At 40.6% G+C, this 20,569-nt stretch overlaps 1 protein-coding gene across 1 annotated transcript in view; it reads right to left on the reverse strand.

Annotated features, from left to right (window-relative positions):
- SATB2 (SATB homeobox 2) overlaps positions 1-20,569 on the reverse strand; it is a 130,601-nt gene that overhangs the window by 64,350 nt on the left and 45,682 nt on the right. The window contains 3 exon segments of the mRNA XM_066189651.1: positions 2,779-2,881; positions 7,604-7,727; positions 9,810-9,936. Coding sequence (XP_066045748.1) covers positions 2,779-2,881; positions 7,604-7,727; positions 9,810-9,936 — 354 coding nt within the window.

Below are 20,569 nucleotides of genomic sequence, written 5' to 3' on the forward strand. Positions count from 1 at the left end.
GCATTTAGTTTGCAACGTCAATAAAGTTATTTTGAAGCCCCTTCCTATTTTATTTTATTTACCACAGCTCATGTGAATTGTTTTTTTGCTTTTACTTTCTAGTAAGCAGCTCTAGAGTTACACAAGGATACGGGTGCTGGTTCCAAAGACTCTAAATCATAGTTTTATCTAATCTGTCCAGCTACAGCCCAAAAAATGAATCCCTGCATCATTCATTCACCTTCTTGGAAGTCCTTTTTAAAAGTATTATTAAAGGAGTACATGATGACTGATGCATGTAACTTGAGTCACTGACTTTGCACACAAACAGAGCTGTCCTGCAGGACTGTCTGGCTACAGAAAAGAAACAAAACAACACGAAATGAGAGATGATGAGAAACTGAAACCACCAAAAGAAGTGCAGAAGTCTTCCTGTTTGCAGGTGGTTAAGATTACTGCTCTGAAGTTGCATGACTGTTTATTCTCCATGCACCACTGTACCTGCACAGACTCTTTGTTTTCTCTCCCACTCGTATGGTTGATGAATCAACACTACTTGAACTGCTTTATAGCAGCTTGTGTTTACTTCACACATACCTTAACCTTCCTTTTTCTCCTCCTACTAACACACACACACGAATTTCCAAACAGCAATGACTGGCTGTGTCTCTGAATAGCACAGATACAGAGTTATCTGGCAAACTCTTCAGGTTTGGATCCTTGACCTTTTGATTGAGGTTTCATTCTGTTTTTACTGCACTTAACAATTTAACTGTGCACTTACTAAGCAAAAAAAAGTAAGAGTGTAAAGCCCTAAGAATGGAAGAAAGTGGAAGAAACCAGCGTGCTGGAAATACTCAAAAGCTGTAGTAGTATCTCTACAGTTAAGAACACTACAGTTAAGGGCTTCCAGTGCCTCTGCAATCGGCACCCTTGCCCAGTTTTGAAAAAAAGAAAAAGAAAAATTTAAAAAAAGCCTATTTCTCTTCTCCCAGAACAGCAAGTAAAAGCGAATGGTGATGACCTCGAAGCTGTTAGATTCCTTTGATTGCTTTTTAACCAAGAGGATATGTTAAAGCACTTTGAATAAAATTCTGTTATTAAGAGACACCATTTAGAGAAAAGAAACACTTCTGACTCACACAATGGCAATTTAGAGAGAAAATAAAATATCCAGTTTATTTGGCATGAGGGTAACCACATACTAAAATGTCCAATCAACATTTTTACTTCTAGCCTAAACCATTTTAGTAGCTTAAAAGCAACATCTCCATTTCCTTGCCTGCACTGTTACCTCAATCCTGCCTGGACAATTTTCCTCCTAGACACAAATAATTTCACCATAGAATATTCTTTCCTTTTTCCCCTAGTGAAAATCTAATCATTGCAGAGCCCAGGCACAAATGTCTTACAGGTATGCTCCGCACAAGCCAGATGTGCAGAGAAAAAACAGATGCCTCAGAACTTGTTCGGATGTTCCATGCAATTTTGTTTCATGTGTTCCTAACTCAAGCAGCAGACTTTTTATGGTATTATTATGCACATTTCTAGCCTGTCCTAAGGAAACAAAACAAGCAACCTTTCTGTAGCTTATGTTTGCCAGCCTTTTATCAGGAAAAGATGGCACACTCTTTTTGAAAGGTGCTGATCTTCACGCAACTAAAAATACAATGGTTCCTCAGGAAGGACAGGACATTACCCTATTTCTTCATAATGTTTGTGAATTACATGAATTACATGAATGGCTACGGAAAGAATCACAGACAGAAACAACAGCAACAGTCCATGCCTTCTTTCAGACAATGCATCTTCCTTTCAGAGGTGTAAAAGAGAGAAAAACTATGGAAAAACTCTGTCCCAGGATACAGCTAATCTCCAAGGGTGGTGGATATTTGGGGAGAGAGAAGCCAGGTGGAATTATGAAAAAGCTTTTGACTATCCTCTAACTCCTGATCATTTAAAGGACATGAGTGTTAAAAAACAAAACAAAAACAAACAAACAAACGAAAAACAAATAAGAAAACCAAAAACCTACTAAAACTAATAGTCTGGTGCACACCTAAGTCCCTTGCCAAAGGAAAGGGAGAATAAAATAAAAAACCACACATTATGGATGGATGCTTTTCACATCATTTTGTGCACCACTGACAGGTGATCAGACAGTTCAGTGGTGAGAATGGGATGAACTTCAAAAATTTTACTGCCTCGGGCACTGGGTATCTACTAATCTAATTTCATTATAGAAAAAATATAAACAATGGGCTTTTTTTCTCTTAATTTCAGTGGGTGCAGCACCTTGTTATTTACAAGTGTCTCCCAAAAATCAGTACTAAATTTTCTGTATCCAGATTCCACAGCATAAAATACAGGAGGAATGCCAGTACATTCTGCATTACTGAAAACAGCAAACAGGGGCACATGTAACTTAAGAAGTCAGGTTTTCAGCTTTCAGGAGCAAAATGAAACTAAGGCAACTTACATAGCAATTTAACTTTTAAATCCTGAGATACTACAACATTTTCTTTCCAAAATGTTTTCACTTAATTCAAAACACAGTTGATCTTTCAGCACAGCTAAATGGGATATTTAAAGCATGTTTTGTGTCCTGTGTTTTCATGCCAGCCTTGCTTGAAAAGTATCAGATTTAATTTCAAATGTGCTGTGACTGTGTCCTCTTTGTAGACAAATTCACAAATAATATTAGTGCTTGTTATTACTTTTATTTAAAGCGAACAATCTCAAACTGTCAGCAGAATTTCAAGAACTTGGAAAGCAACAACAACAAAAAAATCAATTTACCTTTAATCTTCTTGTACTTTTTGTACCATCTCCCAAACTCCTGGCACTTGGTTGCTGACACATTGGCATAGTATGTACTATTTACAATGGATGAAATCATACTCTGGAAGTATAGAAAGAAAAACAAAAAGTGATTTAAAATATCTTCCACAATTAGAAATCTTTTCCAGGGAAAGCAAGTGACGTGCGAGTGCATAATGATCATCCATTTGTGACTTTAAACCCAAAAGAACCTTCTGATGAGTACAAAAACTTGGTTTTATTCTCCAGTCTCTATGCCCAGCCATGAATAAAATCACAAAATAATAATTATTTTGCACAATTATGTAAATTATGTAAAAAACAATATAGTACAAACCTACACTGAGACCTGCAGCTCAGGCTGGGGGGCAAAGTTCTACTTTGCTTTGTACTTGTGATATTGCAATAGCTAAACTTTAGTTGCATAACAGCAGGCAGTGCCGTGCTGAGGAACACACGCTCACTGCACCAAGAACAATTTAGGAACCAGATCCTAAAGGTAAGATTAGATGCCCCAGCATGCATAATCCAAATAATGCTTTTCAGATGTCTCTGTTCCGCTTCCAAATGCAGCAAGACCGCACAGCCAAGAACTGGAGAACATCCGTGCTACTCGCTGCAGAACAACAGTTAGGCAAATAAGTTAAATTAATACAATTTACAGAAACGTGTGATTAGCCCTTGTGTGAAAAATCAGCCAGAAGAGAAATTAGCAGTGCCATACAGAGCACAGGGAACTACACATACTACAACACAGAGCAGTCTAAACCCACAAAAAAGCTCAACAAAACTGATATATCACTTGCCTAACCAGCACCCCGCCATACAAGCTGACTGAAGAGAGGCTGCAGACTGGTTTTCCAGCACCTGATACCAATAAAAAGGATATTTTATATCAGGGGTGCTTCTGCCCATAGGGTGGCAAACAGCCTCACTACTGGTAGTTCTTCCATTCTATCTTTCCCTTCCTTTCCTCCATGCTATACAGAAGAGGCATCCTTTAACAACATTTTCCTCTCCTTTTCCCCTCTCTGAACCCTTTCAGGGTCAAATCGTTCTCGGCACATGTACACTACCAGCAAGGAAACGCAATCTAACAGCACCAACACACAGGAGCCAATGCACCTTCTCCACAGACTGTACTTTATTTTCCTCACGCCCTCCTTCTGCGCTTACGTCAAAGCTCAGAGAAAGCTGTGGCACCTTGTGAGACCTTTCTGCACCAAGAGCAGAGAGCAAGGATGATCTCACAGCTCAAACCATGGCTTCAAGCTCCGGCCAACAAGCTCCTGCAGGATCTTGGCCATCCCCGGAAAGCTATAAGGCTTGTGCACTAGCTCAATGAATTTAACAATGCTTTAAAAACAAAATCATCCCTGCCCTCTTCCAGATGTAACCAGCCTCCTGTCCTGTTCACTGCCGTATCTCAGGACTCTGTCTGTTCCTAACTCTTTGAGTTTTAGGAACTTAAAAAATGTGAGTAAAACTGAGCAACTTAAGATAACTGGGTGATACAGATTACTTCCAGTCTTCAACAAGTAATTTCACTTTCACTGAAGAGGCCCTTCTGCCTTTTCACTCTGCTTTTTCCACTCAAAGGGTGCTATGGTGCACTGCAGTAGAGTTTGGATGCTATGAAGTAAGAGCCTTGTTAAGTAGCAGCTGCAATTTCTAAAACTGAGATTCAATTTTCTAATTAAAATCAATATTTTGAGACATAAACCTAGCATTGTGGCAGTCAGCAGCAAGTCCCTGCCCATAAATCTTTCCTTGCTCTACAGCATTTTAACAAGCAATAGAATTCTGAAAGCCTCACATGGCAATAGCCTCTGCTGAAGAAGGTTTTTGAACACAGTTGAACAAATCTGGGGTTTTTTTGCATCGCTTCAGTTAAATTTCCATTCACTAAGGAAGGGTGGGGAAACTGTTGAGCTCTGTCTACGTATCGGTTTGGTTCTCTGAATTTTTTTTTTTGGGGGGGGGGGGGGGGGGGTGGGGGTTTCCTTCTCCAAATCATCTAGCTCTACAAGAAATCAACATTACTGAAATCATGGGGCTATTAAATATCACAGAATATATTAACCCATTAACCTTTATTTGAGAAAGCAAAACTTAAACTAATTAGTAAAATCAAACAGTAAATTAACCATTGGTGAAAAAATCCCAGGACAGATACTCTTCTGCAGGGGAAAGAACTGTAACAATTTTCAAACCATATATCCTCACTATTATATGTAAAGGGGTATTTCTCTTAGGAATCTTGAGAAGTCTGCAAAAAGGAAATACCCATTTAAAAGAGAGCAGAAAAAAAAATCACTCACTACTTGCAAATTTCTAAATAGTGCATAATATTTCTGGAAAAATCCTTAAAGAAAGGAATAAAGCAGCAAATGCTTGGTATGTGTGTGGCCATGACAGCCATGTGGAATGAAAACTAGTTAGACTGGGAGCTAAGAAATACCCACACAAAGAAAGTCTGGTGCAGTAAGTTCAAGGAGAAAAACATGGGACACACTCGCGTCCCAAGAAAGCTTGCTCCAGCAAAGAGACAAAATGCGTGGTCAGTGCTGAAATGAGTTATACAACACAGGAAAGACAGAGATGCCTACAAAAAGATGGAAATGCTGAAATAATTTGATTTCTTTCTGCCACACACACTCCCCCCACCTACCCTCCCCTTCCACCCAGCTTGGTTAACTGCGATTTATTTGTTTGAACAGGAGCCGTATGCTAAGGGTAGCTACGCTGCAGACATGTAATACACCTAGCAGAAAAAAACCAGAACAATTTTAAATCAAAGTGAATGATTACATTTCCCATTAGCAGCAATCAGAATCCCCATCTGGGCTGCCTGGAGAGCGGGGGCACTGAGAACCAGAGACGGAGCCCCGTCACTGGTGGGAGCGGGAGCTCCCCGCGCTGCCCCTCTCCACTGCTGTACTTGAGGCACTGTGAACACATTAATAAACAGCAGCATTTACTCTGCAGTTGACTCCTAAGAGACCACTCTGCAATTTGCTGCTGTCAATAATATATTAACCACAAGGGGGTTGTAATGACATTTCACATTTGGCATGATATTTTTTTAAAACTGATTTGGGAGAAGGAATTGTATTAGAGGCATATTCAGATGATGGTAATAGACAGCTTCTATACAACCTTCCATTGTATCTTCTGCATTTTGTGAGCTAAACCTAAAGAGACTGAAACTTTTTATGGCAATAATAATAATGATACAGGCTGCATTCTGTAGTCTCAGTTCAAGGGTTAGTCATTACCCAAGGTCATTTATACCTGTGCTTCAAAGTAAACAAGCTCAAATACGTACAGAAGGATCTCCCCTTAGCTTTGCCTGCTAAATAAACAGTGGGGAAAGGATTTTGGCTGCTACACCTCTGTCATCAGTAATTTTGTAAATATATGTCAGACTGAGGCTATAGAAGGAGTAAACCAACTGCAGCGTTTCCACCTGGTAGGCTTTGAAACTGAAGTGGGAGTAAACAGACTCAGACAACAAATGAATTCTGCCTATGAAATGATGCATTGTTTAGTTATGCTGGATATTGAAGAAGACTGGGCAGAGACGACCATATGCTGCAATCATCATTAGCTGACCAGATTCCACAGATAATTCTATTTAAAGAAATTACACTTAAACTGTGTGAAAAGGAAAACACTTTCATATTCAATGCGTATTCCACACTGTGCATATCTACAGTGACTGTTACTCCTTTACTAAATCAGCAAGTTCCATGCCTTTTCCTTAAAAAACCCTTGCATTCCTGTTAGTTCTGCAGATCCCACATGGCTACAGAAGATGAAGAATGTGATTCCTATCAGCTCCGTATTTCACCTCTGTGCCTTTCCCTGGAGCTGTAATTGTAACACAGCGAGGCAAATTTGTGGTCAATAGAGAGAATTCTCTCGGTTCATGGAGGCTTTGGATCATGAGCTGCAGGATGAACATACAGTGCAATGGACGACAGACAAACACAGGAAAAAATTTCCTATATAAACAAGCAAAGCAATGGGTTTTTAGGAAGCTGGAATTACCATGTTCTGACTCTTAAAAGATACAGTGGACAGATTAACCTGATTCTAGCACACAGTTTAGAAGGCAATCTATTTTTCATGCCTAGCAAAGTTACCTGGTCTGGGTGCTAAAGTGTTATTCTGTTTTTTTCTGAGAGGCAAGAAGAAGTAAGTCATAAAAATTTTATGAATGTCTCATTATAACAATCTGAAATACAAATAGAGCTCGTGACATCTGTAGGAACCTGTGTCTTAGACATGACATCACTGCCATTTAAAAAGCAGTCATGGAGAATGAGGTTGAGTTTTTGTTCTTTTTTTTAACATAATTACATATACATTTTTTGTTGCTGTTTCCTAGAAATTGGGGCACAACTGTTAAAACTGCACACTTTTTATCACGGTTGCAGGCTGATGAGAGCTACCCATGGGTTAGGAGGGAAAGCAAGCCTCTGCTAGTGGGAAGAAGCCACTCAAATCTTGCATTTGAGGATCATTAGTTCTATTGCAATAGGTTCAGATAAAAATCTAAATAAAGGATTTACATCTCTATGAAAACAAATCAATTAAGTCATAACTTTTACCTGGCAACCCACTAAGAAAACATGGTGTAAAGATACTATTTAACATATTAACTAGAATTTCCCCTTTCTAAAGAAAACAAGGAAATTATTTGGTATTTAAGGAATTGTTTAGTGTAGACTCTACAGAAAAACTATGAGCTTTAGTTCTTGCAAATCTTTCTTTCCCTAAGCCTGCTGAAAGCACTGACCTGTGAGAGAGGGCATTCTTTGGCTAACGTGCTCTGATTCATCTCTTTGAGCAGTTCCTTTAAGGCATTGCGAACTGTGGCATGGTTCCACTGCTCTGCTGGCAGGTCTTCCAACTTTGAACAACTGTTAAAATAGAAAGCAAAAAGCAGATAGAAACATCTCCTTCACAGATGCTTATTTTTTGCACGCAAGTGCTATAGACCTTTAAGCAACAAGCACAACCCTGGAGTTTCCTGCTTGGCCAGCCCATCAAGGTGTTTCTCCCCTCTGTCCCTCTCCCACCAAATACAATTACCAGAAGATGTGCAGTTCAACACGCAGCTGCTGATCCTCCTATGGCATATGTGTGCATAATCATTCCTGCTGGGGCCTGATGGAGAGCAAAGAAACTGCATAAAGCGAGCCCCAGGAATGGCTGAGTAAAGCCATCCTCTCCAGACAAAGATACTCCTGCTGGCGTAGAAAAATAAACATATATGCTGCACTGCCACTAACAAAATCTCTGAACAGTGAGGGCCCTCATTGTGTGGAGGCAAGACTTTGAAAGATTAGTTTAATTTTATGCAGGTTCTCGTACTGCCCTTATCACTGAAGTATCTGAGAGCTTTTCAGAAACACATTAAGCCATATGCCCAACATCTGTCACGTGCAGTTCATTCTCACTTTCATTCCACAAGAACTGTGTATGTAGTGAAGCTTTTGTCTTCATATGACTTTGTGCCACTTTTAATTTAACAAGCTTATGGCTTGTGTCTACATGCATGGAGACAGGCACAAGAAGCACATCAAAAAGGTGGGAGAAGCTTGTCACTGCCATGTCTGCTGCAGAGACTTAATGCATGCTCTCCCACAGCCCCAGAAGGTGGTTCTGCCATCTGCCCTTAGAGCCTGGCTTTCCTCTCACAGCTGAACCTTCAGTTGTGGAGTTCAAGTAGTCAGTGACCATCTTTACCGAAAAGTCATAGACTATCTTGTATTTATATGGCATCCAAGCATACAGGCACTTTGAAGATTTGAGATCTTAATCTCAGGTTCCTACCCTTTGCTAATACAAAATGTGACAACAGACTACATGAACTCCTGGTAGCTCACACTTCTGAGGAAATGAGTTATTACACTTGTTTTATAGCAGCTATAGGGTCTAGACACTCTTTTACAACTACCTTGCAGAGATGCAGCCCCACTGAAAAATTTTAACAATATATAAAACCAAGGAAAGACCTGTTCATGGAAATCAGAAAACCAAAGCCCTATCAGAGACTCAATAAGAAAGAAATATTGCTGTTTGGGAGCTTAATGTCAGTGAGGCATCAACTACTTCCAAATTCTAAACTGAACTGAACAGTTTGAGGGTATGTACCTGTCACCAAAGGACACGCACATATCCCTGTGGGCCCCTCTTCTGTTGAAGTCAAAGCTTCAAAGAATTGTTGGCAAGTTATTCCAGACTGTTATTTTTCACTCTTTCCTCTGTCATGTTCTGGCCATACAGCTATGGGAGGCTGTGCAATGTAGGCCTATCTGCAGCTCTGGAGTATGCCATGCACTGCCAGGGACCTTACATTTGAGGACGCTTTAGAAAGTCAAGAGAGAGAAAGAAGAAAAAAGGAAGAAGAGTGGGAAGAAAGGAGGGTAAATAAGTGTAAACGTGTTGGGAGCTTTTGCTTTGCTAATCAGAACTAGCCCTCAGGGAAGGCAAATATTTTCCAAATGCCAAATGGAGTTGCAGTGACACTTTCCTTCCTTGTCTTCTGTTTGCTGGAAAGACCACTGGAGAAAAGAAAAGGAAAGTAAAGAAAGCTCCCCTCCTCCACATCTCAGCAACTGGCTGCAGGAGACCTGGATTTTTACAATGCAGCCCCTAGAAAACGGGAAGGAGTTTATTATTTGATAAAATTAGAACTTAAGAAGACATTAAATTATAGACTGTAGAAAGGTCTGCCTCTAAAAGCTCCGTATCTTTACTTGATTGGGTTTCTACCCTTCCCCTCTCTATTACCATATTGCTACTGCAGAAAACATACAGTATCAGTTGGAACATGCACCAAAAAGCTGCCAGGTGACCCATCCTTCTCTCCATTTTCTTTTCCTTTCATCAAAAGCCCAGAAATTAATGAAGACAGGATGTGCTAATCTCTGTAGTAACGCTGTAACCAACAGAGCAGCTCAGAGAATAGGGAAGGCCAGATGTTCAGAAACACCCACCTTTGTAATTGGATTTTCAATGTCACAACATGATAGACATCTTGTAGCATGTCGGCTACTGTCGCATCTGGTGCATCAGTCACATAACTGAGAGGGAGGGGATTCCACCTCCCCAGCTTGATTATTCCTGAAAAGGAAACAAAAAATCCATACTTTATATATTATCAGCCATTTATTAAACCCTTCAGCCAGGTAGATTTTTCCCAAGACTCAAGCTCTGCCTTGAGATTTATTGCAGTCTTGCCCAGAAAGACGTGTTCTACTGACTCCTGAGGCAACGAGTGAGAAAGAGCAGGAATAGATTTAAAATTTTTAGCAGACAGTTGCTGACATGTTCCTGACTTTTAAATTACTTCAAGGAATCATAGGAGACTTCCTCCCTTCACATCTTTCATCACAGCTCTAAAGCCCAGTTCATTTACGTTAGGATAAGCTTTAAGTACTCTGTAGTCCTGGTTTTGCAGCCCACAAAAACTTTTCAGTAAATAAATGCATTACTTTTGACCTGAACAGGAAAATTCTTATGCGTGGGCTTTCAGCACTGTTACAATCTAAGCATGGTACGACTCCCAGTGTGGATGGATGCCACTGGAAACCCACCAAGCAGGAAGAGTTCACTCCCAGATACAAGTTGCACTATGCAGACGGTTGCTTTTTTTTGTGGAAAAAAAAAAAAAAGAACCAAACAACTGCAAGCTGCTGACCGCAGATCCAAAATAGCTTTTTGGAGGTGGGGGAGAATGCTGTAAGTTCTATTTCTACTTCTGTTCATTCTTTAATAGGGATCATCACCTCTTCTGGATGAGCTTGTCACAAAGACTGTAAACTTGGATGGTAAACCATTTGGTGCAGAGGTATTATTTTTGTTTAGACAATTGCAGAGGGCCCACCCACACCAAAAACAATGACTAATCCCAGGAATGACTTCCAGGAAGACACCAAACAAAGAAAGCCACAGTGCCATCTTACATGACAGCAAAGCAGTTCAGCTTTGTTCTGCACTTCTGCCACTACTGCTTTTATTCCCTCCTCCATTGTGTACCCATTGCCCCACTGCTCTGCTCAGCTTTCCTCAGCTCAGCCCTACAAGACACCATTCTCCCATTCAAACGGATGCCTTCTGAGGTTTCTTTATATACTGTTTGAGCTTTGAAAAGACATCCATAAACTCAACTGCCAGAAAAAAAAGTAATACACTAATACATGAGAAGACTACTTCTTCTGAGATAACAGGCACGCCAAGAACTCCTCTTGGGTATCTGGAAGGATGTTGTGAAGCCAAGAAACTTCAGCTGTCTCCTCACTTTCCACTCCCAGCCCCTCACCAGCTCTGGAGCTAAGAGAACTGTAAATGACAAAAACCTCTTATCCTGATGTCCCAAATATGATCATAAAATAAACACCACACTGAAACAGTGAAACAAAGCTTCTTGCTGAGACAATAAAAGAACACAAGGAGCCCATGAAGTACCTGCTATACTTTCCCCCATTCCTACACAGATTGAAGAGGAAACAATTTTAGTACAACTCCTTTTCTGCAGCACTTCAATCTTTGCATTTACCACCGATGTACTGCTTTGCAAGGCATTCTGTCACCACATACTGAAAGAAGCTGGAAGTGACCTAGTTCATCCTCAGTGGCACAAAGTTTCACTGTACCATACTGGCACATACAGGCTAATATTTCAAGAGCAGATTAGATTACCTCTCTTTGGCAAAGAGAGGTACTGTCCAAACGAAACAAAAAGTTAGTAAGTGTTGCTTGATATCCGATGCTTGAAAATGGGACATAAACAGAACAAAAACATTTCAATGATGCACTGTTTCAGTATTAAGATTTAACAATCTGGTGCTGAATATGCTGCAGTATAAATAGTGCCTGGACCCAGATCCAGTAGAGTAACACACAGCTCTCATTCACAGCACCGTATGTCTCCAGTGCTGGCTCCTTGAGTCATATTCCACTTGCCAAGAAAAGCTGTTTTTCTTAAGGGGATAGTTTACTTAATGTTATCTCTGGTGACAACAAGAAACGCATATAGCACAGCATATATTAGTCATGAAATGAGCATCAAGGGTCCACTGAGTAAAATACATGCTGGAAAAACACAGTTTAGCTGGTGACTTCCTTCACCTCCTCCTGCTACATAATAATTTAAAACAAAATCACCTAAAAATCCAGAAATCTATACCAGCTTCACAGAACACTTGGCTTCCTATGTTTAACCTCGCCAAGTTTTCGTGTAATTGAAAAAATAAGCATCATATGTGCCCCATAAGTCACATCTAAATTGGTAATATTTTACAAGAGGCTTTATTTTTCATTCAATTAAGGAAAGCACTCAGAGAGCACACCATCTGCAACTGCTCAGGCCTGGCAACACTGGCAAAGGACAAAGAGATGGTCAGGAAGCACTGAAGTTACTAAAGGTGTCCCCAGACTAAAAGGGTTTAAAGAAAAAAAGCCCCTGTGCAGCCAGAGTGCACCACGGGAAATACTATGCAAATTGTTTTACAGGAATGTCTGCTACTACTGGAAGTTAGGGAGATTTTTTTTTTTTTTTTTAATCCTCCTCTACAACTGGAGAGGAAATTGTTTTGGCTGGATTTAAACAAACACAGGTGTTACCATAATGCTCAGTACCTCTGCACGTTAACACCTGCTGGGAGTCCTTTACTCTGTGTTACAGCACTGCTGATGCACGCTATTTTTTCAGCCGGCGTGATATGACGTGTGAAATATTTCTTTCCAGAGCACATTAAGCTGGTCCAAAGGATAGCCAGAAGCCATGGTTTCCATTCAGCTCCTCAGCAGACTTCACAGGTGCTTATTTCATGGCACCAACACCGCACTTAAGGCAACTCTTGGGCTGTGTTTGGGAACATGATGCCAGCTTGTTGAGCAAATGTATTCTCTGCATGCTCAGAAATCTCTGAATGACTACTCAGTAAAAACTGAGTGGGCCAAAATTTTCCCCCTAAAAAGGTCCCTTCTTCTCCAGACTGGGTGTTTCTAGCAAAACAGCAACGTCGAGAGGAAAGCAGCCTGGTAGCAAGAGGTCACTTCCACATACACATTTTTTTATTATTCCTCTCATTGACTTCAAATGGTACAGCTCAGGCCCTTAAAGAAATCACTTTAACTGGCCTGGCTGAGCTTTTAGCCTATCACAACTGACACTTGGGACAGGGAACAGGAATGAGCAAAGGTCACTGTGTTATTAATGAATAGGCTACTTCTCCAGGAGTATCACTTCTCTGTCAGCTCCAGACCTTCTCAAAATTATGTGTGGATAGTGCACAGCAAATCAGAAAGCTCAGGAAATCCAAAACCACATCTTCCTTGAGTTCCCAAAACTCTTCTGTTAACAAATCTGGTTCTCTTTCCTGTATCTATTGGGTCTTTTTTCCAGTGAAGGTTTTTTGAAGGGAAAGCTAACAGACTTCAAATGCTTGTACACACTCAAGAAATGGCCATACACTAAAACAGCTCTCAGCTCACCAAGAAATGACTGAACGCAGCCCAGGACAGTTGGGCAACTGAAGACAATAAAGACACCGGTTTTCTCAAAAGATTTTTTTCAAAATGTATTTTAGAAGAGATTCTCTATCCACACTGGCTGTTGGTTCTTGAATGGGATGTACTTCTGTAGCCAGGTCTTTTATTAACTTTAAGCCTCAGCTTCATCAAAATGCAGACAGGGAAAAAAGACAGAGTAACTTTGTGTAAAAGGTGTTAACTCCCTTTGCACACAAGAACAGCAGAACACACCAGTGGCAAACCTCTGCGAGCTCCAGTGTCAGGTTTGTACGTAACAACCACTGCAATTTTCTGCTGTCGCTCCACTTAGGCCAGTGATGTGCCACCCTGCCAGCATGTTTCCAATTGAGTTTCATTCAGAAAGCAGCTCCTTTGGAGAAGAAAGTGATAACTACACAAGTGAGAGCAGAACACTACACTGAACAGAAGTCTTGCCCTGCTGAATCACAGCCGACCCATTCTATATCCAGCAGAACTCATCACAGGATCCTCATGAGCTTTATTTCATCACCTGAAAAATGGGATTATTCCTAGGATATCACCCTACTGAGACGTGAATTGAATGGATGCAAGGCTGGAGCTAAAGCAGCCTTCCAGAATAACTGCTTTGATCAGGAGCATCAAACGACAAAAGGCAGAAAGCTGCTTTCTAGAAAAACCCAGCTAAACTGGCAAACCCTTTCCATTATTATGTAGTTCACGCTGTCCCATGAAAATTATTGATCTATATAGGTTAGAAGCCTCATTTGTCATTGCAAATGGAAAGAGCCACACAGTACACTCATTCTAAGAATGCCACATCTGGAGTTTAGAACATATACATCATAGTCTAACTACGACACTTCTTGGTCCTAATTGGAATGAAGACCAGGTCCTGCATCTGCCATTCACCTGCACAGGTAACTTTTAATCTGGATAGCCCCCTAACAATTACTGGAGCACCTCAGGTACTCTCCAGTACATCACTGCTGTAAAATCAAACTCTTAAAATGGGGCCTTTTCCAAATTCCTTTTTGTGGCTAAACAGAGCAGATAAGACCAGAACATGCTTCACCGTGTCACTGGCTCCCTCCAAACTACCCCCTGCACCCACCATGGTTATACTCTTGATTTTACCTTTCACAAATTATGAGCATACCTGAATTACAACTTAAAATGGATACTCGCAGTACTAACGCAAGTGCATACGCATCATTAATGTAATTCATTTTAAATGCTAATCTGCCAGGGTTAAAAGTTAGTCAGGTGTCTTAGAATTTTTTTCCTTGCATCCCAGGGATCCTAGGACCACAGCCCAAGAGTGGCAGACTGCAAGCACAAGGCTGGTCAAAGAACACAACCAACATTTGCTGGTCCCTTGTGAATTCAATCCAGTAGTCTTGGTCAAACAGAGTGCTTCTTAACAGCAGCTCTTATCAAAACAGATACTCAGGAGAAACTGTAGATTGACATTAATACCCAAACACTTCTGATTTCTTTAACCACTCTCCAAAAGAAAAACCTCAAAGAAATACCAAATAAAAGCCCCACTTTGGGACCACCAAGCCATTTTTCTATCAGCCACTATTGCAGGACTTCCCTCCATGATGGGCAGGCTCTTGTGACAGAGACTGCATTTGTTTATCTCCTTCAAAAGCATATTATCCCCATGCTTTAGCATGTAATTTTCCTTCATTGAGCTGTGTTTTGTTACAGAAATTGAAAACTGCCTGTCCCATGTAGTAAGTACAAAGAATTATTTATTCATAAATCAGTTTGCAGAAAATCACTACCCTGCAGTACATAACAACTCAGCCTGTGTTTCTTACCTCTAAACTGGCTGTAGTATATCATCACACTGTAACAACATAAAGCCATAATTTGTAGTTATTACTGTTAATCCAGCAAAGTGAATGACTTTTCAAGCAGAAAGGATGAAAAAGCAATGGGAAAAATTACAAAAATTTAAACTGATTATATTAATTTTTGTATTATACTATTGAGCTGTCTTTTCTAGCTTTTTGGAAAATCTAAGAAAATTTTATACTACCTTTGCTCATTGTTATAAGGGTGCCTATATTACTCTATTGAATTTCAATCAATGACACATTGGGGTAACAGACGGGAAAAAATAACCAGCAGAATCCTCCCCCATACTTCTAAAGCGTCCTTCATCAGAGGGTCCCAATGCACTTGAAAAACATTAATTAACTGAACTTTGCAACATCCTATATGTGAGGTAGACTGTATTCTGCCAATTGACATATTGGTGGTGTAGTGATTGAAAGCACACAACGAACATAATCCTACACTTATGCCAATACAAAAGAATCCCCTTCCTTCGTCATTTCAGTCCATAATAAATAATTCAGTGAGAGAACAGGAATAAACTATGTGATTATACTGTGATGTACACATCCACAAATCAACAGGAACACCCACAAGCCCCGAATGACAAATGCTCCACCCCAGCTCTTGAGACTTGTGGAACTTCGGGGCTCTGCACAAAAGGGTGACCTCCACCCAAGGGGAAAAGCACAGCCCAGCCACACGAAGCTCTGGCAGCACAAAGCCCCTTGAACTGCTGCTGCTGGAAGTCTTTGCTCTTGCTGTTTAAAAATGCTCTTATAAACTCCATGTACCAGTGATAGTTCAGAGCACAAAACAACACATCTATGAGCCAGTAAATTTAAACATTTTCTGGCTTGCACATCTGTAACAGTACACAGACTTTAATACAGACTACGCATTTACATGATTACATATGATATTTACAGGATTATATATTAAAAGTTTCATAGAATCATGGGTATAACTATCAATAGAAAGACTGTGAGCGTTACAAGGTTTAATGCCAAACTTCAGAGTACTTTCATAGATGAAAATCACTTTGATACATGAAGCTTGGTTTTGCCTTTTTGAATTTTTTGAATGCTAGCACTGCCCCTTCCTTTCCTCCAGCATGACTGTACTGAAGTATTCGACTTAAATAACATACACTAAACAGTTTAATGGCTTGTAATTCTACATATCGGGTTTACATTTTACAGTGAAAAGATTGTGCCTCGTGTAATAGATGCTGCTCCACATTTGGGAAACGTTATGTGAGGACCCTGACTTTTATTAGATTAATTTAATATAGGCACTAAGTTACTAGACTAAATTAATAAAGATCTTCTTAAAAAAAAAGAAAATCGGGGGGAGGAAAGAGAGTGAACAGAATGAATCCACAAATTAAATAAAATTTTCTGGAGCTTGTTATTTTGGAAGTCTTTATTTAATTTTCCAGCCTCTATTCAGTTTGAAAAAACAGTCAATAATTGGTAAGGAAACAGGAAAAAAAATTGATGTTATTTACTTCAGGGGATTATTTTTAAAACTGTTATATGATAGAACAGGAATACCACAAATAAATAGAAGGGCAAGGAAGCAAAGGAAGTACTATTAAAAAAGTACAAGACAACAGGTCATTCACTTAAGTTTCCAGAGCAGATTCAATGATCCTTGCGGGTCCCTTCTAACCCAGAATATTCTGTGATTCTGAAGTATTTTTTACATTTCCTATATTACCTAGCAAACTACCACCTCCTCTGAGGAAAACCACATTCAGTCCTGCATAATATCTCTCTTTTGTCATTTTATGGGTAAGTGCGTACCTGCCTTGGACAGCAAGAATAAGCATAAAGAGAGCAAAGTCCACTTCTCTCATCTGAGACAGACAACCACTCCTCTAAATATCACTCCCATGGCAGGACACAAAGTCTTTTAAACCATGACAACTCATGACAGAAAGGCTACTTCATTGAGGAGCCTTTCATAACCCTGCCAGCCTGGAGCTCAGCTTCACCCTCCACCAGGCTGTCCTCTCCTGAGAGGCACCCTCACACAGTGGTATTACTCAGTAGAGCCAATGCCCACAGGACTGCAGCACCCGCTGCATGTCGCTAACACCATCCCCACATAATGCCCAGAGCTGGGCACTCTCCCCCAGTTCTGCATGAAATTACTGTCTTTTGGGCAATCTGTGCCCTTATGCTAAGGTCATGCCCAGCTTAGTCCTAGGACACCTGAGCTTGCTCAGCTGCACAGGAGCGCAGGCTGTGCCTCCTCCCAGGGAGCAGTGCCTGCTGAACGTCCTTGAAATCCAGAGTGCCACAACTCAGCTTATTCCTCGAACAAAGAGCTTCTTCAGCTGCTGTCATGAGTAGAGGTTAGCTTTGCCATCTTAAAATCACAGCTGTTCCTCTCGCTTTACACATCAACCATCTCTTCTCGAGTCCCAGGGTCCCTGGCAAAATGCGCTACTTCTCTGCCATCCCAGTGTGGCAGCACCAGGACCTGTCTCTAATTCAGGGCCTCCCAGAGAGCCAACATAAGCAGACACAGCTACTGGGGACCTGCAACGTGCTTCCAGCCCAGCCTTACAGGCTGAGAACTGGGGTTTTGGTGTAGTTGCCTCACTTGCTAAGAAACATGAACACGAGTGCACTCAACAGGTGGTGCTTTTCTCCACGGCACACGTTCCTGAACAGTCATAACAATGCCTGGATCATCACACCACAAATTTTGGACCAGGTGACCATACAGCCACCTCACCATCTATAAAGGGCTGCACATGTGTAAAAGAACCAGAGCTTTACATAAACATTTGCTGTCCAACCATCTTTGTCAGCTTTCTGCCAGCCCATCGCCACCAACACAACCTGCCTCATGACGCATTCAGCAAAAAACGGTATCTGGGCAGGCACCCATTTGTCCCTACCTTCCTGAAGCCTTTCTTGAATTTTATATGATGTTTCCCAATAGAGAAGAGGAGAGTTAGAAGATATTTTCCCTCTTCGGGGAAAACCCTACATCTGTTTTTAAAAGGATGCCAGTGCCCCAAACTCCTTCAATCCACCCAGCCTCAATACTTGCCTATAAGCCTCACATGGAAAGTCAGTCTCCTGAGCAGAAGAAACAGCACAACAACACGGCACTGCAGCTGAATACATAAAACACATTTCAAAGGCTATAAAAGAGCACTGCTAAAAGGACGTTGTAGAGGATAATAAGCTTAGAATTAAGCCTACAGATATTGTTTGGCCTTGTATGAATCTGAATATCCTGCCCACTCACAGCTACAGCTACAGAGAGCACAGAAAGTCTGCCTCAGACTGCAAACATACAGTAGCCAACCATCTTTGTGTTGAGTCAACTGCAAGTAGATTTGAAAATTCATGGGTCTCAAGTCCAAAGAAAAATAAGGGCACACAGCATGCTGTGCTGCACAAACAAACCCCTAAACTAATGCAGTTTCATATTCTGGCCTATGTAGTTCAACAGCTTAATCTCTTTAGTTTAAGATTTGTGTCTTGGGGTTTTCCTTACGCTGTATAAAGACTACCAGAATGTTTTTTTCACTGAATTACTACTTTTGGTTTGCCGTCTGTCTTTTCTTTCCTCCCACCAGACATTCAGTTCTTGACTTCTATGAGAAGAAAACAACATGAACAACTGAAAAACTAGTAGGACAGCATATAACTATCAGGATAGAAAAGCAAGTATTGCTGAGGAAATAGAGGGATTGAGGACTTTACTGATAATCTCAAATGACTGCTTCCACTAATTCAACATGAATTCAATAAGACACAGTTGCTGTAATTTTTGCCTTTCAACCTTGAAGTCCTCTGCTCTTTGTAGCTGCCTTACTGTAAGAGTATATCCAGATCCACACAGGATCAAAAAATAGCCACAAGCTTGATCCCAGTATCTCTGATGACACTCTGTTAAGAAGCAATTCCACCATGAAGCAGTGAACAAGGGAGGTAACACTTGTATTTTAGCATTTTTATATTAAAAGTTTTTATGGAAGCAGACGTAGCCATGAAAATCTGCATTCACCTCTATAGTTAAGAACAGGAAACAGACCTGAGACTGTTGATACTTAGGCTCAGGTCTCACTCACAGCACAAACAGGTAAAAAACTAAGGGACTAAACCTCCCTTCCCTTACAAATTGATCGACTAGAGAGAGATTAAGAATAGTATCTTCAAGGTTGTAATATTGCTTTTCAAAACACATTTTAATAACCCTAGTTCTTAATTTGGGCAGCACTGCAAATTCAGATGAATTTGATTAAATCAAATAAGAAATTTTCCTTTACTGACACTTATTTCAGTTGATAATCTCATCTCAAGTTCCCCATCTCTCTCCTTTATTCCCAGGAAGAGTAAAAAAATCCTGCATTTCTGACAAGTCTAAATAAAGCTTTGCTGGTTACTGAACTATGCTACATTTCCTATCAACAGAAAACAAAAGCGGAAAAAAAAAAGACTAGTTCACCACTAGAGGAGATGACTCAGAGCAAGCAGGAACTGTTACCAGACTCAGAAAAAACAGTTTTCCCTTGTACCGTTGATGAGCCCACACTAATGCTGAGATGAACCTAGATTTGTTTTCTTAGCCCACATCTTCCTAGAATTGAACCTATTTTCTTACAAAGCCACCAGATCCTTTTTGGATCCTGTTAGCATTTTAACTTCACGTTAGTCATTTTGTGAAGAGACCAAAAAATAGAAAGACAGAAATAACTATTTTTTTTAATTTAAATGATTAATTTCTGTGCACATGGCAAAGACTGGAAAGAGTTATTCACATTTTGGATCTGGAAGTTGCAGCACACACACGTCATGCTCAGAAGCATTTTCAGTTCCCCACTTCTTTAGTAGCAGCTAAGATTGTCACGTAATCACAGCATATAGAAATTGTGGAGCTGCTATGAAGAAAAGTAACTCTATCCCAGCCAAAACCAGCGTGAGCATTTAATGGACAGACACTCCAAGCCTCAACAGCCTCAAGCACTGGTGGCACTGCGAACACCCTTGTGAGATGGTGGAGAGCTCTAGTACCTCACCACTTCTTTCTCTTTCCTAAACTCTATCTCACATTCAAATCGAAGAGATAAAAAATGCTGCATAGAGACATTTCAAGACAAAAGGGAGGAAAGACTGTCATTTCTAATCATCTCCCAAAGCCCCAGGTGTCATGGGCCCACATATGCACAGCTTCTTCGTGTGAAGGCAAAAAAGGAATCTAGAGGCCCATTCCCAGTTCTGGGGAATACAATTAAAGAAAAACACAGTGGGATGATGCCTTATTCAGAACATGGCAGCAACACTGGAAAATCCCTGGAACCTACCAGAGATACCATTTCACCATAAGGCACAACCTATACTGCTGCCAGCATTCTCCTCTGTAC

The sequence above is a fragment of the Chamaea fasciata genome, unplaced genomic scaffold (genome assembly GCF_029207755.1).
Source record: "Chamaea fasciata isolate MVZ Bird 193981 ecotype frontalis unplaced genomic scaffold, bChaFas1.0.hap1 SCAF_8, whole genome shotgun sequence".
NCBI lineage: Eukaryota > Metazoa > Chordata > Aves > Passeriformes > Sylviidae > Chamaea > Chamaea fasciata.